The sequence below is a fragment of the Loxodonta africana genome, chromosome 17 (genome assembly GCF_030014295.1).
Source record: "Loxodonta africana isolate mLoxAfr1 chromosome 17, mLoxAfr1.hap2, whole genome shotgun sequence".
NCBI lineage: Eukaryota > Metazoa > Chordata > Mammalia > Proboscidea > Elephantidae > Loxodonta > Loxodonta africana.
The window spans coordinates 65,737,430-65,756,359 of record NC_087358.1 but is presented as its reverse complement, the minus strand read 5'-3'; the positions used below and the strand labels follow the sequence as shown (position 1 = coordinate 65,756,359).

At 37.7% G+C, this 18,930-nt stretch overlaps 1 protein-coding gene across 3 annotated transcripts in view; it reads left to right on the top strand.

Moving 5' to 3' along the window:
* The window catches only part of ZC3H13 (zinc finger CCCH-type containing 13), a 137,320-nt gene extending 119,894 nt beyond the window's left edge, over nucleotides 1-17,426 (top strand). The window contains exon 14 of one of the 3 annotated variants that reach the window (XM_023551294.2): nucleotides 3,082-17,426. In XM_023551294.2, the coding sequence (XP_023407062.1) occupies nucleotides 3,082-3,252 (171 nt within the window). In that variant the 3' untranslated portion in view covers nucleotides 3,253-17,426. The remainder of the gene's footprint in view (nucleotides 1-3,081) is intronic. The other 2 variants (XM_023551293.2, XM_023551292.2) reach the window with 2 other exon arrangements.
* The last annotated feature ends 1,504 nt before the right edge of the window (nucleotides 17,427-18,930 follow it).

Genomic DNA, 18,930 nt, shown 5'->3' with positions numbered 1-18,930 from the left:
GCAGACCAATTCTCCTGAACATGGCCTTAAAAATCCTCAACAAAATATCAGGAAATCAAATCCAGTAATGAATAAAAAGAATAATACAGCACAATGAAGTGTGGTTTATCCTAGGATTGAAAAAAAAGGCTGGTTCGATATTTGAAAACTAAATGATGTAATTTGCTGTATTAACAGACCAAAGAAGAAAAAACACGTGATGATATCAATAGATGTGATACAACATTCCTTTGTAGTAATAATTTTCAAACTAGAATTATTTATAAAGGGCATCTGCAAAACTCCCTACAGCTAACATTGTACATAACGGTGAAAGTTTGAATGCTTTCCCCCTGAGATCAGAAACAAAGCAAGGATGTCCATGCACGCTACCCCTATTCAGCATCATACTGGAAATTCTAGCCAGTTCAATAAGGCAAGAAATAGAAATAAAAGATTGGAAAGAAAGAAATAAAACTGTCTTTATTTGCAGACAACTTGATTGTCTAAAAATTTCAAGGAGTTGACAAAAAACATACACCAAAGCTCCTGGAACTAATAAGTGAGTTTAGCAATGCCACAGGGTTAACATACAAAAATTACTTGCATTTATATATACTAGCAATGAAATCTGGGAACCACAATTTATAAAACAATTATGAAATACCCTTTACAGTAGCTTTAAAAATGTGAAGACACTTCGGTATAAATCTGACAAAACATGTGCAGGATCTGTATGTCAAAAACTACAAAATACTGATGAAAAAAATGAAAAAAAAAAAAGACCTGAATAAATTGAGAGGCATACTGTGTTCATGGGATTGAAGACCCAATACAGTTAAGACTATAATTCTTTCCATATTGATCTACACTTATAATGTAATTCTATCTGTAATAGATCCCAACAGTAATTAATGTAGATATCATAGCGACCCTATAGGACAGAGTAGAACTACCCATAGGGTTCCCAAGGAGCGCTTGGTGGATTCAAACTGCTGCCCTTTTGGTTAACAGCTGTAGCTCTTAAGCACTACGCCACCAGGGTTTCCTATGTAGATATAAAAAAACCTAATTCCAAAATTTACCTGGAAAGTCAAAGGAATTAGAATAGCAAAAACAATTTTTAAAAAGAATGAAGTTGGAGGACACAACTACTCGATTTTAAAACTTATATAAAGCTACAGTTTCAAGATAGCATGGCATTGGTAAAGGAATACATATTTAGATCAGTGGACAGAATAGTGTCCAGAAATAGACCCACACAAATTTGACTGTTTTGGGAGTGGTGGTGAAAGTTTGTTTGTTTTTTAAGTTAAAGTTTTTACTTTGAGGTAATTGAGCTTCAACACTTGGAATGAAGTGATGAACTCTCAAAACTTATCAAAAGGAAACAAGCAAAAGACTTCGAGAGACATTTTAACCAAGAGACGTATGGACTGTTAATACACATGTGAAAAGATTTTTAACATGATTAGCCATTAGGGAAATGCAAATTAAAACCACAATGAGGTATTTTTACCTAACTGCAAAAAAAAAAAATTTTTTTTTTATTACAATAGCTAAGACACAAACAATGAAAAGAATTGACAATATCAAGTGTTGATGAGGATGCAGAGCAGCTAGAACTGTCGTTTGTTACTGGTGAGGATGCAAAATAGTAGAGCCACTTTGAAAAACAGTTTGGTCGTTTCTTACAAAGTTAAATGTATAGTTTATGACCTAGCAATTCCATCCCTAAATATTTACCTTAGGAAAGTGACATTCATATGACAGCCTATACACAAATGCTCATAGCAATTCTGTTCATAATCTCCAAAAACTGGAAACAGCCCCCATGTTTTTCACAAACTGGCACATCCCTACAACAGATTACTAATTATCGGTAAAAGTAACACATCTGTACACTCACTGTGGATGAGCCTCAGAGGCATTGTGCTAAGTGAAAAGCTTGTCTTAAGGTTGTATATACATATAATTCCATTAATAAGACATTCTGGAAAAGGCAGAACTGTAGCAACAGAGAATATGTCAGTGGTTGCCACAAATTAGAGTTCAGGAGAAGGTGTGGGTGCAAAGGGGCAGCAGAGAGAGTTTTTCTTTTTGTGGGGTGGCTTGGGTGGGGGGAGGTACGTGAAACTGCTCTATCCTGATTGTGGTGGGGGTTGGATGAATCTGTACATAGGAAAGTAGAATATTTTTTATTAAGAATGCAGATGTGATCATGGATCATTTATTTTTGAGAATCCTGGAAAATAAGACAAATAGAATGTTGGAGTATTAATACATTACCCTTATTTCATTATGCACATTGCTGGAAAACATTTAACAAAATTTTATGACAAGAACTGCCAAAAAACACTAATGTAGCTTTAAGCTACAATAATAGAGCGACAATTTTTAGTACAAAGGAGGAAGTAGTTCCTTAGTATACTGCATTGATCAGCTGTCTTCTAGAATATTTGTTCACTTCTAGAGTCTGTATTTTGGAATGTTTAGCTTACAAAAGAAAAAACTATGAGGAAGGACGTCTTGGGGTTTCTCTTTAGAGAATTGAAAGGTTGTAATGTAAAAGAAAAGATTGAATTAGAGTGTAGCTCCAGAAAAGAGATTTTATTTCAACACATGAAGAAATAGTACCATTCAACAGTAGAATATGCGGTGTGTTTGTTTTGTCATTAAAAATGATGAAGTAAAAACTGAGGGGTTATCCATCAGGGCTTGTTTAGAGGATTCCTTTTTCATGAAAGCAGTTAGAATAAGTGTCCTCGAAAGCTTTCTTTTCTGAGATTATTTTGGTTTTAAACCTGGTAAAGCTAATTTAATATCCATTTCCAAAATTAAGTATTCTAACTCCATGAATTTGTGAGTAGACAATAATAAAAATAAAGGAAACCAATCAAATTATGATTTGATCATTTCTTGTCACAGGTTTTTGTTAAAACTGTAATCTTACGTTACTTGTCTTGGTAGCCTTGTTTCCTTTTCTCTAAAGGTGGCTTAATGTCACTGGTATAACACAATATTTTTGTTAGAGATTAACCTGCCTGTCTTTCCCACTGTGGACTGATAAATGTACATCTTCTGTTTGTTTTCTCCAAATAGGGCACTATGAAACAAGCTTACACAAATGCTCCAGTGGTAGACAATGAATTATTACGATTGAGTCTGAGGCTATTTAAACGGAAGACTACTTGCCATGGCCCAGGGCATGAAAAGACTGAAGATAATAAACTTTCACAGTCCAGTATCCAACAGGAAGTGTGTGTGTCTTAAGACGGAAACTTAGTATGACATTTTGGTACTGTCTTCCTTCCGCAGTGCATATTCTGTTTCAGAGCTCTTTGGTTTGACAAGCATCATTAGTGACAAAGGCAGAAGAGATTTATCAGCCATGCTAAAAAGTGGAGAAGAACTAGTTTGGGCTAACTTAAGATTTTACATTAATTTTTACAAGTACTTGATACTCATACAAAATAATGTGAAAGCACCTAGATTTAGTAGTTCTGCACCTCTTGTTAAAACAGAAGATTTTGAAAATGGTTGTCACTGCTCTTCCAGCCTACAAGTATTCTCTGTGAAATGGAGCCACTGATTGATGTTCTGAATCGCCCGTACAGAAGCGGCCGCACGCACGCTCTGTGCCGGACCGCACGCAGTGTGCAGGACATGGAATGCTGGCCTAGCAGGTGCTGTGGGCCATGTCCAGCAGCAGGGAGGGAACCAAAATGCTTTTTGTCCCTTTGAAAGGTTATAAAAAATTACTTAATGCGTCTTTTTTTATTTTAATGTGTATCGTTACAGTGTATATTGGGTGTATTTGGATTATAATTTTTTTGTATCAGAGACTGTCTACTTTTTTTTTTTTTTTTAATAAATGCACCTTCCCTTTCCTTGTTCTAGATTTACTGGCTCTTCAATAACCCTATTCCTGATGTTCTGAAACATTTGTCGTCAGCAGTACATTTCATGCTTTAAATGTCTTACTGCTCTGTCACTCTGGACCGCTGTAAATAACGTGGTGGGAGTGAGGATGTGCTTCAGCTGTAGTTCGGTAATACTTGAAACAAACACATTTTCCTAGTTAAAATTATATAGCTCTAAGTATTGTATTTAAATTTGTACTGGACTTTCCTATTTAATCTGAGCTTTAAAATCCCATCATTTTTCAGAGCTATAGTCTTTGATATGAAGTGTATTATATCATAAAAAAAAAAAAAGCTGTTAAATATGTAAAAGCCTATTTTAATCTTCTTCACCATAAAAATGTTTGATTACATTAAACTGCTTCCAGCCTGTAATATGTAAAACAGATTTGCTTTTTAAAAATTGCAGTATCCCAGCTTTCATCTATATGTACATATTTAACTCATGAAATGGACTCTTAACAAGGGTTTGAAATTTACTCCACACTACAGATTTTGTGGGCAGGCAATAATAATAAAAATAAAGGAAACCAATCAGAATTATAATTTGATCAGTACCTCTCACAGGTTTTTGTTAAAACCGTAGTCTTATGTTATTTGTCTCAGTAGCCTTGTTTACTTTTTTCTACGGGTAGGCGTAATGTCACTGGTATAAAGTTTCTGTTCATTTCAACAGACATTCACGGTACAGTTAATTTGTGCAAGATACTTAACCAGCAAAGGAAGTGGTCTTATTTTAGAATGACTTTGAAAGCATGTGTACGAAAATTGCCGAAAGAGCAAACAACAAAAAAAAAGGAATCAAATTTTCCTGATGTCCGTTTCCTGGTTTACCTTTACTAAATGTTTTGAATGAAGAAAAAATAAAAGACAAAATTCTTTAATGACCTCTTAGGAAACTGCTTCCTGATTCTAGTGGATAATATTGCTCGCTGTAGCATAAAGATTTAAAGTCCTAAAACTTGTAATCCTGGTTCCCAGAATTGTAGAATGTGACCTTCCTTTTTTGCCCATAAACTAGGAAAATTTCACAAGTTAGTTATGGAATGAAAATTTTGGAGTTCATTCTGCCTGTAGTTAACTCCGATGTCTTTTTAGTTTTGAATATCTTTTTGTTATATTTTGAAAGAAATTTTTACAACTACTCCTTGCTTGGTCACAGTATGCAGGGCTTTGTGTTCCCAGTGAGAATGTACTGTTAAGTCTCATAATTTTTTTTTTTTTTATTCAACCATTCTCAGTATTACCACTTAACTATACAGTTCTTCTAAAGCAAATCTTTCTACCAAATTTTTCATAAAAACTCTTGGACGATAATTAAAGTCTCAACTAAACCAGTGTTCCTGAAAACATCTTCTTCCAGTCCATAACTTATTTGCTAGTAGTTACAGCTCTTCTTTCTCCTAGCTGGTGGATCAGGTTTGTCCATTTGCCATAATTGCACAGCTGTACTCCAGCGACTGGTAATATGGAGTTGTTGGAATAGGGAAGGGGCAAGAAAATGTCTGCAATCCAAAAACATGAGAGTTAACCATTATAATTAGATAATTGATTCAGCTGTTTTGATTTTTTCTTTTTTTGGCAGCTCTCCTTACTATTTAGTAAAGAAGTGTTGTACTAACTTAGAAGAGCTGGATTTGTAGGTTTCCTTAAGATTTGTTAAGTATACCCAAGTAGTAACTTAATATATTGAAAAAGTCAGTCTTGTCACTTCCCTTTACTTTGATCAGTCAATAAAGGTGGTCTTCCCCATCCTAGCCCATCACTGCAACACACAGGTTTTATGACATCCGTATTAACTTGAACATTTGTGGCATCAGAAGCATGTTCAGCATTATTCCTGACTGTCCAGGTTTGTAAAGATTAAGGTATAGAGTATCTGAATTGTTCATGGTGCTTGTAAACCTCGGAAGAGTTGCTGGCTGAGCCTCAGCTTGTTATTTAAAAAGATCTAATTCAACTTTATTTCACCTGCTTTGAAGGAGTATTCTGTTTTATGTATTTTTCATAGCTAAATGCTGTTATTTAAATTGTACTTGGACTTTATTACCATTAAACTATATAAACTTCCTTTTTTCATTAGTTTTGTTGATCTTTCCACTTAAAGTATTTTGAAAATGGCGAAACTAATGGGCAAGGGAAGCTGATTCTATATTTATGTAGTATAATAGTTCTGTGTTGCCTTGGTGTGCATCTTTGTGGGCCTTGTCGTTTTGAATAACTTAGTCACATTCTTTTCCAAACTAAAGCTCTTTTGGTTGTGACAAACACAGTTGAAGTAGCTCTGCAAAGATGGGAAATAAACACACACATGAATAAAATACTTGTAAATTGTAATAATTGCAATGAAAGAAAAAGCCAGAGGGCTGAGATGAAGAATAGTAGAGTGCAGGTTGGTAGTGGGGTGCTGTTTTAGATTGATGGTCAGGGAAGGTCTTGTGTATATGATGAGATCTAAAAAATGAAAAGTAACTAGCAGGGCAAAGAGTGAGGAAGAGCATTTTAGAGGAACTGGAACATGCAAAAGCTTGAACTAGGAAAAGAGCGCATTCCAAAAACTGAAGGACTGGTGTGGCTTCAGCATTGGGGGCGGGGGGAGGATGGGAATGCTAGAGAGGGAGTCTAGAACAGCACTGTCTAACAACTGTTTTTGGTGATGGACATGTTTTATATCTGTTCTGTCCAATAAAATAGCCATAGCTGCGAAGGGCTTTTGAGCACGTGAATGTGGTTAGCGCAACTAAGGGACTGAGTTTTTAAAATTTTGTTTAACACTAATTAAAGTAACTGTGTGCCTAGTGGCTACCGTTTTGAACAGTGCAGGTCTAGACCTTAGCAAAACCTTATGGGGTATTTGGGAGGTGTTTGCCAAAGTGGTACACAGGGGGAGCCTTTTTTGTTTTAATTGTTTTATATTTAATGTTATAGTTACTTTCTGTGTATGGCAAGTGGTGCTGATTGTTGATTTACTGTGCTAATATAACATTTCCTTTTTAGAATAAATGCAAATTACTAGATTAATTTAGGGCAGGCCAAGTTTTGTTTGCTTCTTGTAAGTTCCTGGGGTCACTGTCAAACCGAGGACACCTAAATACAGTTTTAGGAACTGAGATCTGGGCCATCCAAATTACCTGAGTCTGGGCAGCAGTTTATGTATGGGCACTTCCAGGTCACCATCCTTACCGTGGTTCAGCCCTTGGAGTCTAGACCCAAAGTGCAAGCTCTACAAGAGCCTCCACTTTTGGTGTACCCGTACTCCAATGTTTTCCACCTTCCCCAAGAGGACATTTCAGCCTCCGTTACAGATTGTCATGTGCCCCGGGTAAAATTGGCCCCAGATGCCAGGTTCACCTCTGCATTTCCATCTCCTCCTGAATCTTGCCATGTCAATCTGCTCTCCAATGTTCAAGCAGACATTAAAAAAAAAAAAAAAAAGTATTTTGTGCAACTTCTCTAGTTCTCAGTGTGAGGATTGGTCTGAATCACCTAGTCTCCTGTTCACAAAAGAGTAAGTTTAAGTCTTTTTCTTTATTTCCATTTCATTATATTTCTCCATTTTATTCCCTATGTCTCTTTCCTGGTTTCCCACAGTGTTTAAGTACTTCTTTCCTGAGCTTACGGGTTTTTTTCCTGCTGTTACCTCATCATCTTTTCCCTGACTTCTTGCATTTTGTTTCATGGAGTCATTAAATTTTGATATTTATGGTGGAATATTTTCATCTGTTGTATTGCAAAATTTTTCAGGGGGTAAATATCATTTACATTTTGCTGATTTTTTCTTATACAGTGTCTTTTCATCAATCTTGTGACAGTCCCTTTTCCTTGATTATTTAGTATTGAATGATTTGGAGTACCACTTGTGTACAGGAAATACAGGATTGGGGTCAGGGACAGGAAAGGATATGGTAGCCTTCCAGGCTTCATAGTCGTTCGTATTCTGCTGATGCCAGAGGCAAGCTGCCTCATGTAAATGTAGCTCCTTCCTTTGATGCCTTGTGTAGCCCTGCTGCCTCTCTGAATCAAAACAGGTCCAGGAGGGCTTCTGTAGCCAGTTGTGTGCTCCCTAGTTCCCTCATTGGTTTTTAGAAACAATCAGCTTTTACATGTTGGGGGGAACCCCTCCCACTCAAAAAGAGTGTTCTTTGCTGGACTTCATGACATCTGCCACTGTGGGTCCCTCCTTACTCTCTGCACTTCTCCTCACTTTCTGAAACCCCGCATTACTTCTGCTAAATTTCAGCTCTTTTGGCAGTACTTCTATTTCGACATCTGAAGATTGTCTCCTAGTTTCACTGGAAATAAAATTTATGGAATTTTTTAGTCTCTGTTGCTTGTGTACAATTTATAGATAGAGTGGAGAATATTGATTTAGGCAGCCATGTTCCTATTGGAGTCCTCTCCAAACTGAAATTTAATCCAATGGTTACTTTAGCTCTTGGCTTGTATAGTTCCATCAGGATGCATTCTGTCTTAGATGAACTTTCACCCATAATGAATTAACACTTGGGGTTATATCAATATAGATCAAATAAGCAAAAGGTTAGTGCATCTGTTTGATGTCATCCTGATAGGCAGGAGTCATACTCTGTTTACATGCTCTTTGCCACAATTCTGACTGTGTCACATTAAAAAAAAAAGTAAAGGAGACTGGGAAATTGAGTGACTTCACTAGCCTCTATAGGGTCTCTATGAGTCGAAATCAACTCGATGGCACTGGGTTTGGGTTTTTTTGGTTTAGCCTCTTTATTAGAAATGACCAGGGGATGAGGATTGGATATATGTGTTGAGTTTGCCAATCAATAGTGTCTTCCACAATTTCAGTAGTAAACAGAAACCCTGGTACTTGTTCAGGCTTGTTGATAGTAATCTCTTGAAACTGACTAATTGTCCAGAGACCTGGATTCTAATCCCACTTCTGCCACAAGCTGGCGGTGCGGCCTTGCGCAAACCACTGTACCTTGGCCTCCATCTGTCAGGTAACAGGTGGTAGAGGATGATAGGATTTTGTGCAGGAGCTCAGAGACTTGTCAGAGCTGTGTCAGTTTACTTGTTAGAAGCCGAGAGCAGCTTTTGGAGTACAGAATAGGAAAAAGTGTAGTGAGAGGAAGAAATAGGGCAAGATTCTGACTAAGGAAATCCTTTAATGCTTGATCTTCCTCTTCCATCACAAAGTTTAATACAGGGCAGGACTTCTGGGTCAGGATTTCCTCTTGATATTAATGTAGATTATACACATACGTGTGTGCATATGTATGTACGTATGTGTATATATCTGTATGTGCAGTATATAGATATATACACAAACACTCACTCCTCCCTTATGGACACGGTTAGGTTCCAGACATCAGGTGTTTATGCAAAAAGCGACCATTCAACAGGCCGCCTGGCTGCTGATGCTTCTCTTACATCATCCTCTCACCCCATTTTCCTAATTCTTCACACTGCCCCAGAATAGTCTTTCTAAATCATCCTAAAATACAGTTGAAACCAACCTTGTTTCTAGCTGTGGTCCTGCCACTGCCAAGTTACATAAATGTAACAAGATAGCATGACATTTATCCTCTCTGAGTGTCAGTTTCTCAACCTGTGAAGTGAGAGGATTGGGTTGCTGCTTGTTTTAAGTTTTCAGGACTTTTTCTGTCACTAATATGCTTAAATTTCTGAATGCTTCATGTTTTCCTTGGAACAAAGTCCATATGCATCACCTGATCTGTGAATCTCACGCAGTCTACCTTCTTGCCAGCTCTCTCTGTGTCCCATCACAACTTGTCTTTGTTCTACACACAGCAGACCTTTGTTGCTCTGTGTCCTCGTTCACCTTTGAGACTCTAAGCTTTCCTAGTTGACTGAACATCTTGAGTATTGTCTTACCCATCTTTGTGTGTCCAGTGTAGGCCACAGTACCTACCATGTGGTAGTTTTTTTCCCCCTAAATTTCATATGTTACTGTTGTTGAGAATATACACGGCAAAACATACAGCAATTCAACAGTTTGTACGTGTACAACTTAGTGATGTTGATTACATTCCTCGAGTTGTGCAACCATGCTCACCCTCCTTTTTGGGGTTGTGTGTCCCTCATTAACGTAAAGTCGCTGACCCCTAAGGTTCCTGTCTGATCTTTCGAGTTGCTGTTGTCAATTTGATCCTATATATATAGTTCTTAAAAAAGAGTATAATGCTCAAGGCAGGCCTTTTTGAAACTAATGTTCTGTTTTAAGATGCCTTCAGGTGATATTTTGGTTTAAGTTTCAAAGATTATCTCAGGGGAATAGTTTCAGGAGTTCATACACCTTCCATGGCTCCAGAAAGTCTAGAGTCTGTGAGAATTTGAAATTCTGTTCTGCATTTTCCCCCTTTTGATCAGGATCCTTCTATGGAACCTTTGATCAAAATGTTAAGTAATGGTAGCTGGACACCGTCCAGTTTTTCTGGTCTCTTGGCAAAGGATGCAGTTGTTCATGGAGGCAATGAGCCACACATTCCATGTCCTTCTTCTGTTTCTGACCCTCCTTCTTCCTCTGTGAATAGGGACTAATTGTTGTGCCTTAGATGGCCACTTGCAAGCTTTTAAGACTGCAGGCACTACACAACAACTAAACACGTCATTAGGCCAATTACCTGGGCTGTCCCATGAAACCATGACCATCAGTCTCCAAACCAAAGAACCGAATTTCATGAGGTGTTTGGTTGTACATAAGCAGCTTCAACAGCTACTCTTTTTTTTTTTCACTGTTGTAAATACACCTGTCACACAACTTTTGCCAATTCAACTTTTTACAGGTATACAACTTATTGACAGCAATTAAAATAATTGGCTATGCAACCATACACTTAATGTGATTTTTCCATCACCACTAACCATTTGATCCCATATAGATATATGGGGTATATATTACCCTTCCACCCCTGGTAACCACTAATAAACTTTGGTTTCTATTCTTTTGCCTTTTCTTCTCTTTTTATGTAAGTGAAGTCATATAATATTTGTCCTTTTGTGATTGGCATATTTTGCTCAGCACAATGTCTTCAAGTTCCATCTATACCATAGCATGTATCAAGACTTCATTTCTCCTGCTGGCTGAGTAGTGTTCCATTGTATATATGTACCACATTTTGTTTATCCATTCATCTGTTGATCGGCATTTAGGTTGTTCCCACCTTTTGGCTGTTGTGAATAGTGCTACAATGAACATTGGTGTGCAGGTCTCTTTTTGAGTCTCTGCTTTCAGATCTTTTGGATATATACCTAGGAGTCACATGGTAGTTCTATTTTAAGTTTTTTAAGAAACTGCCACACTATTTCCACAACAACTGCAGTATTTTACATTCCCACCAGCAATTTCCCCACATCCTTGCCAACATTTGTCATTTTCTGTTTTTGTGTTTTTATCTTAATCATCCTTGTTGGAGTGAAATGCTATCTCATTGTGGTTTTGATTTGCATCTCAGGTTGCTATGAGTCAGAGTCTACTCAACAGCAACAGATAACGGGTAATGGTAAAGACACTGAGCGTATTACCATGTGTTTGGTAGCCAGTTGAATGTCTTCTGATGAAATGTCTACTCAAGCTCTTTGCCCATATTATGATCAGGTTATTTGTCTTCTTGTTGTTAAGCTGTCAAAGTTTTATATATATTTTGGTTATTAGATTCTTGCCTTCTTGTCAGATATATGGCTTCTGAAGGTATTCTCCCAGTAGGTAGCTTGTCTTTTCGCTTTTTTGGTACAGTCTTTTGAAGAACAAAAGTTTTTAATTTTTATGAGGTCTCATCTATTTATTTTGTCTTTTGCTGTTTGTGCTTTTGTGATTGTATTAGATGCCCATTGTTGAAAGCTAGGCCTGACAGCATTGTCCCTTCTTGTTCTTCTAAGAATTTTATGGTTTTGGTTTGCATATTTCAGTTCTTAAACCATTTTTAATTTGTTTACATGTATGGTGTGAAGCACAGATTCTGTTTCATTTTTCTGCGTGTTGAAATCCCATTTTCCCAGTAAGAATTTTCTTTCTCCATCGATTGGACTTAGCATCCTTGTCAAAAATCAGTTGACCATAGATGTGCGGATTTTTTTTCTGGACTCAATTCTGTTCCATTGGTCTATGTGTCTACTGCTGTACAAGTAACAGGCTGTTTTGCTTGTTGTAGCTGTATAGTATAGTTTAAAATCAGGAAGTGTGAATCCTCCTACTTTGTTCTTCTCTTTCAACATTGCTTTAGCTATTTCGTGCCTCTTGCCGTTCCATATGAAGTTGAGGATTGGTTTTTCTATTTCTGTAAAGAAGGCTATTGGAATTTTTATCAGGATTGTGTTGAATCTATACGTTATTTTGCGTAGTATTGACATCTTAACAATATTAAGTCTTCCAATGCATGAACATGGAACATCTTTCCATTTATTTAAGTTTTCTTGAATCCCTTTCAGCAGTGTTCTATAATTTCATCGTATAAGCCCTTCACGTTCCTGTTTAGAGTTATTTCTAGGTATTTTTTCCTCTTAGATGCTATTGTAAATAGAATTGTTTCCCTAATTTCCCTTTCAGATTTCTCATTGCTGGTGTATAGAAACCCAACTGATTTTTGTGTGTCAACCTTGTACTCTGCAACTTCGCTGAATTCCTCTATTAGCTCTAGAAGTTTTCTTGTGGATTCTTTGGGATTTTCTATATATAAGATCATACCAGAGCCCTGGGGATGTAGTGGTTAAGAGTTTGGCTGCTACCCAAAAGCTAACAGTTCAAATCCACCAGCTGCTCCTTGGAAACCCTATGGGGCAGTTCTACTCTGTCTTATAAGGTCGCTATGAGTCAAAATCGACTCAATGGCAACAGGTTTTTTACAGGATCATATCCACAAATAGAGGTAATTTTACTTGTTTTCCAGTCTGTATACCTTTAAATTTTTTTTCTTGTCTTATTGCTCTGGCTAAGACTTCTAATAGGTTGTTGAATGAAAGTGATGAGCATGGGCACCCTTGCCACATTCTGATTTCAGTGGGAAAGCTCTCAGTCTTTTGCCACATGGTAGTTTCTTAATAAATGTAGGATGGTTCAAGAGATGGATGGGGCTTCCTCTGCTTTAAGTACCACCTATCTGCTTGCCACTCACTCCAGTGACCCCCTTTACCTGTTAAATTTGTACTTGCTCTTCAGTTACAGTTCCAATGCTACTTCTGCTCCTGTTCCAAATTAATTGTTCCCTCCTCTCTGTTTTTTGGGCCTTTTGTTTTTGTCTCCACAAAACATACAAAACGTAATTTGTATTATGTTGTTAGCTGCCATTGAGTTGGTCTCCGACTCATGGCAACTCCATGCGCAATGGAGCAAGACACCACCCGGTCTTGTTCCATCCCCATGATTAGCTGTAGATTAGGTCATTGTGATCCATATGGTTTTCATTGGCTGATTTTTGGAAGGGGACCACTAGGCCTTTCTTCCTAGTCCACCTTAGTCTGGAAGCTCCACTGAAACCTGTTAAGCATCGTTACCTGTTGCTGTCGATTCCAACTCATAGCAAACCTATGGGACAGAGTAGAGCCGCCCCATTAGGGTTTCCAAGGAGCACCTGCTGGATTCGAACTGCTGAGCTTTTGGTTAGCAGCTGTAGCGCTTAAGCACTACACCACCAGAGTTTCCATTAAGCATCATAGCAACCCTCAAGCCTCCACTGACAGACGGTTGGGGGTTATGCATAAGATGAATTGGCCAAGAATCAAACCTGGTTCTCCTGCGTGGAAGTCAAGAATTCTACCACTGCAGGATGTCCCTACTGTACATTACATCATGGTCTCTATCACTTGTATATTTAGATTGTAGTTGGGTGTATATGTGTCCAGCTTAATTTCCAGATTGTGAACAGTATGAATTCAGAGTCCAACTTCTATTGTGCTAAAATATATATAATAAAACATTTGCCATTTGAACCATTTTTAAGTGTATAATTCAGTGACATTACTTACATTCACCATGTTGTGCCACCAACATTATCCATTTTCAAATGTCTTCCATCCCTCTAAACAGAAGCTCAGTGTCCCTTACTTAACTCCCCATTTCTCCCTCCCCCAGTCCCTGGTATCCACTAATAAAGTTTTCTCTGTGCATTTTCCTATTCTAAATATTTCATATAAGTGGAATCATACAATATTTGTCCGTTTGTGTCTGACTTACTTCCCTCAGCATAATGTTTTCAGGATTCAAACATGTCATAGCATGTATCAGAACTTCATCTCTCTTCATGGCTAAATAATATTCCATTGTATGCATATACCACACTTTCTATATCCATTCATCTGTTGATGAATACTTGGGTTGTTTTTCAGAGACCATTTTTTAATCGATCTTTTGAATTCCCATTTCCACCCCATTCCCAGCACAGTGACTTGAACACTGAGACACTTATTGAATCAAGTTTGGAGTAAGATTGGTCTAATTTGTCATACAACTTGTGGCACTTTTTTTGGTTTGTTTTTACTAATTTAAGTGAATAACAGAAGTTTATGACAGAATCACTGTAACTGATCATATTCTAGTTGAGTCCATTTAGAAATTTGTCCTTATAGTGTAGCTTTTTCCTCCATATTAAAATGTAAATATAGGTCTTAAAGATTTCTTAAAACCATTGCCCATAGTCAATTCTGACTCATGGATGTTACCGGCTGGAAATCCCAGGCTTTTGCTTGGAGTGACTCCTATTGGCCAATAAACGAGAGACCGAGGTGGGAGAACAGGAAAGGGACGTTTACTTCATTGTACAAGCAAAAGGAGGCAGTCGGAGCTGCCGCCACCAAGACTGCTCCTCAAGGGCTAGCAGACAAGTTACTTTTAATGGATTTACAAGTAGGGAGTTCGTACAGTTTACATCAGCAACATTCTTCATCACACCTCACAGGTGCAGTGGGGCTCACATTTAACCTCCAAGCAAAAGCAGAATTCAAATCCAAAACTGGCAGGGTGGAAGACCAGCAAAGGAAACGGTTTTTAATGCAACTGTGGGAGAGGAAGCCAAGCAAAGAAGATAGGATTTCTAAATGCAACACTGCGGGGGCTCTGTCTCACTGTGGAGACCCTGTGTGTGTTAAGGTAGAGCTGTGTTCCGTAGGATTTTTGATGGCTGATTTTTCAGAAGTAGATCACCAGGCCTTTCTTCTGAGGCACCTCTGAGTGGACTCAAACTACCAACCTTTGGGTTAGTAGCTGAGTCCATTAACTCTTTGTACCACCCAGGGGATCCAGAGATTTCTTAGGCCTTGTTAATTTTTACTCTTCATTTCAGACTTCTCTCCATTATTATTTCTATGTCAATTAAAATGGACAAAAAGATTGAAAATAATAGCAGTAAAATTATTTTAAAATCAAAACATTAGTACAGTTTTTACACTTGTGGCGGCAATCACATCTCATTATTATCTTCATTCTCGCTCTGGCTCAGGCCCCCCGTGGATAAGTGCGGATTCTTCCCATCTGTACTGCTGTCCTCTGCCCAACATTTCCGAATTCATTACAACTGTTACAAATCATCAAGGGCAATTTAAGGCAGCAATAAGCTTTGTCAAAACCGTTACTATGGTTAACCAGCTGCCTGGAACCTTCACCACCATGGAGTCTGCCTCAGGAAGTTATCTAACAAACCTGTTATCAACCACCCATGAGCAGCCCTTAAAGAGATTATTGCTTAATTAATCTTTGTATTGTGCTAATGAGGATCTTATATGGGTTCATCCTTGAATTTAATTGTTCATAGAAAATGTGAATTCCCTAAAGGGCAAATGTCGACAGGTTTCCTATTAAAGTTCGCCCGCCTAACCAAGAAACCCTTTTAGTTATTTTGAAGTTAAAAAGGCTAGTAGATAAATTTGTAACTTGATGACATTTCTAGTGGCTGCATGTGAGATGTTATTACCATCTCTTCTGAAGCTCTGTGACTGTTCCTTCAGAAAAGAATCTCATATTACAGTTCTTAAGTGAATGCTGGCTTTTATTTTCAATTGTCTCCTCAGGGTGCGGCATAAATTAAACTCCCTGCACTTATCTTTAACAAGCAGACTTTGGTGGGGATGGGAACTAGTGTTTGCCAGTAGTAACATGGTCCATTCAAGACCCCATTATGTTTTAAGTATATATAGCCCATCAAAGATTGTATGTATTAATTAAACCAGATGATCGTATTGGACAGGTTTTTTAAATGGGGGCAGTCCTGCTCACTTCACATTCAGCTGTTATGTGAGGTTTGTCTGTGACCTGGAGACACCATGACCTCAGATCTTAGTCCATAATGGTTTGTACTGGAACTCCATGGTACTGGTAACTAGTAATTACAAACCGTCTTCTTCTGGGTCCCAGTGCCCCTGTGCTGTCTTCCGTTCTCTGGTGAAATGTGAAATAGACCAAATCTTTGCAGAAACACAAAAGACTGCTGCTCAGATGGGGACACACCCAAGGTGTGTGTGAAGGAGACTTTATAAGTTGTTTGTGTTAAAACAAAAATCATATGAAGCCAGTAAAAGAAATTGATGGAAGTTTGTTTAATATACGATTTGCAAATTGGGGTAACATTTTGTCTAGGGAGTCAAATATGTTCTGAAGATGAGAAAACCTCCAGAGACTCTTATACCCCATCATTGCAACACTACCATGGAAAAGGGTAAATAACAACTTACCCTAAAACACAGCTTCCAGTCTGACCCTGGAATTTGTTTCTCAGAACTGACTGCACATAGATAGTTCTTCAAAACAGCCCAATGCCCAAGATAAAACAGGCTTCACTAAGCTGCTTACTAGGCTATTGTTTTACTCAAAGGTGACTTTAGGAACAAGGTAGCTCAAGGCTTCTTCAAAAGAAGATCTCAGGGCAATGGCTTGGGTGGGTCGCCCCTATTCCATGGACCCCAGAAATCTGGATTCCAGGAGAATTAAAACTGTTTCTCATTCCATAAAAATGAGCAGTGGATTTTCTGCTCTTTAAGAAACTGTCAGCTTCCTCTCATTGTGTATGCACAGGTAAGGGAGAAATCACTATTTTTGGAGGGACTGGTAATTGTTGGCCATGAACAGCATTCTCCTGTCTCTCCACCCACACTCCAAAAGCCATCTGTGTGGCAATTTCTTTCTCTCTCTGTGTGGGAAGAGAAAATTCCCCTGTTTATGATACATAGGATGAGTAGGAGGCATTTCCATGAGTTTGAAAGAGTGCTGTATCTGTAAGTTGAAAGTTACTTCAATTACAAAAATGCTTTTTCCTGCTGTTGGTGCATAATGTTGAGTAAGCCTTTTTGGTATTTTAACTGTGAGAACAGCTTAAATACTGAGAACTGAGATGGACCTGCTGAGCATAAGTAATAACTGACTTTAATGACTTTAACAATGAGTTCATAAAACACATTAAAATGCAAGTTTAAATAATGAACTCTCTAAAATCTACACACATAAGTACATGGTAGATGAGCTGTTTTAAGACTTACTCAGCTGGAAACAATTTTTAAACATTGAAAATTGTGAACTAAAAAAAAAATCTATATTGATTCAAAAAGACCTCAACCTAATCTTATCAACAAGTAGGCTGAAATTATATTTTTATTTGAATGAAAATCCCAAATACCAAGGGTTTTATGTCCTTCAAAATTTTTGTGAATAAATATTCATAAGTATTATACCAAACATAATTCATTAGTTTTTTCATAGCTCAGATTTACTGTTGTATGCCTGGTACATTTTGTCTTAGATACATACCCTAATACTTAGCACAATGATATATAAAAATAGAAATAAAAGTTAACTGCTAGTGTTCATTTGCTAGGTAGGGATGGTCATTCTCATATTCCTAATATTTTAGTCATTTTACATAATTCCAGGTATTATGTTGAGAATATTGAACTTTTTTTATCATTTATTTTATTTTTTGTTGTCATTGAGAATATATACAGCAGAACATTCACCAATTCAACAGTTTCTACGAGTGCAATTCAGTGACATGGATTACATTCTTCGAGTTGTGCAACCATTCCCCATCCTCCTTTTTTGAATTGTTCCTCCCTCATTAACATAAGTTTGCTGCCCCAAGATTTCCTATCTGATCTTTCAAGTTGCTGTTGTCAGTTCGATCCCTTATAGATATCCTTAAAAGAGCACAATGCTCAAGGTAGACATTTTTTAATTATTAAGCTGAACTATTGTTTGGTTTACAAAAGACTTCAGGGGATATTTTTGATTTAAGTTTTAAAGATTATCTCAGGGCAATAGTTTCAGGGGTTTATCCACCCTCCATGCCTCCAGAAAGTCTGAAGGCCATGAGAATCTGAAATTCTGTTTTGCAGTTCTCCTCTTTTGATAAGGATTCTTCTATAGAATCTTTGATCAAAATGTTCAATACTAGTAGCCAGGCACCATCCAGTTCTTCTAGTCTCATGGCAAAGGAGGCAATTGTTCACAGAGGCAATTACCAGCACATTCCATATCCTCCTCCTATTCCCGACTTTCCTTCTTCTTCTGTTGTTCCAGGTGAATAGAGACCAATTGTCAAGCCTTGGATGGCTGCTTGCAAACTTTTAAGACCCCAGGCACTACAAAATGAACTAGAAGGTAGGACAGAAGCACTAAACCTGGTATTAGGCCAATTAACTGAGGTGTCCCGTGATACCATCTCCCTAAACCTCCAAACCAAGGAATCAAATACCATGAGGTGTTTGTACATAAGCGGCCTCAGCAGCTACTCTTTTTGTTGTTGTTATAAATATATCTATCACGCAACAGAGAATGTTGAACTTTTATCTGAGCCCCACCCTTTTGTGTTCTGAGAATGTCTTACAGCAAATAACCACTCTTCCCCATATGACTTAGATTAGATTCGAAGATTCCCCCACCCTTGTTTTACCTATGAAAAGGCCAGACACAGACCCTACAAGTTTTCATTCTTCGTCTCATGAATGACTAGCTGAACTATTTGTCCCCGTTGACCAATCTGGACAAAATACCTGCTAACTTGACCAAACTTTAGTCAGGCTCTTCCCCTCCCCATGGGTCCCTTAATATTAAGGA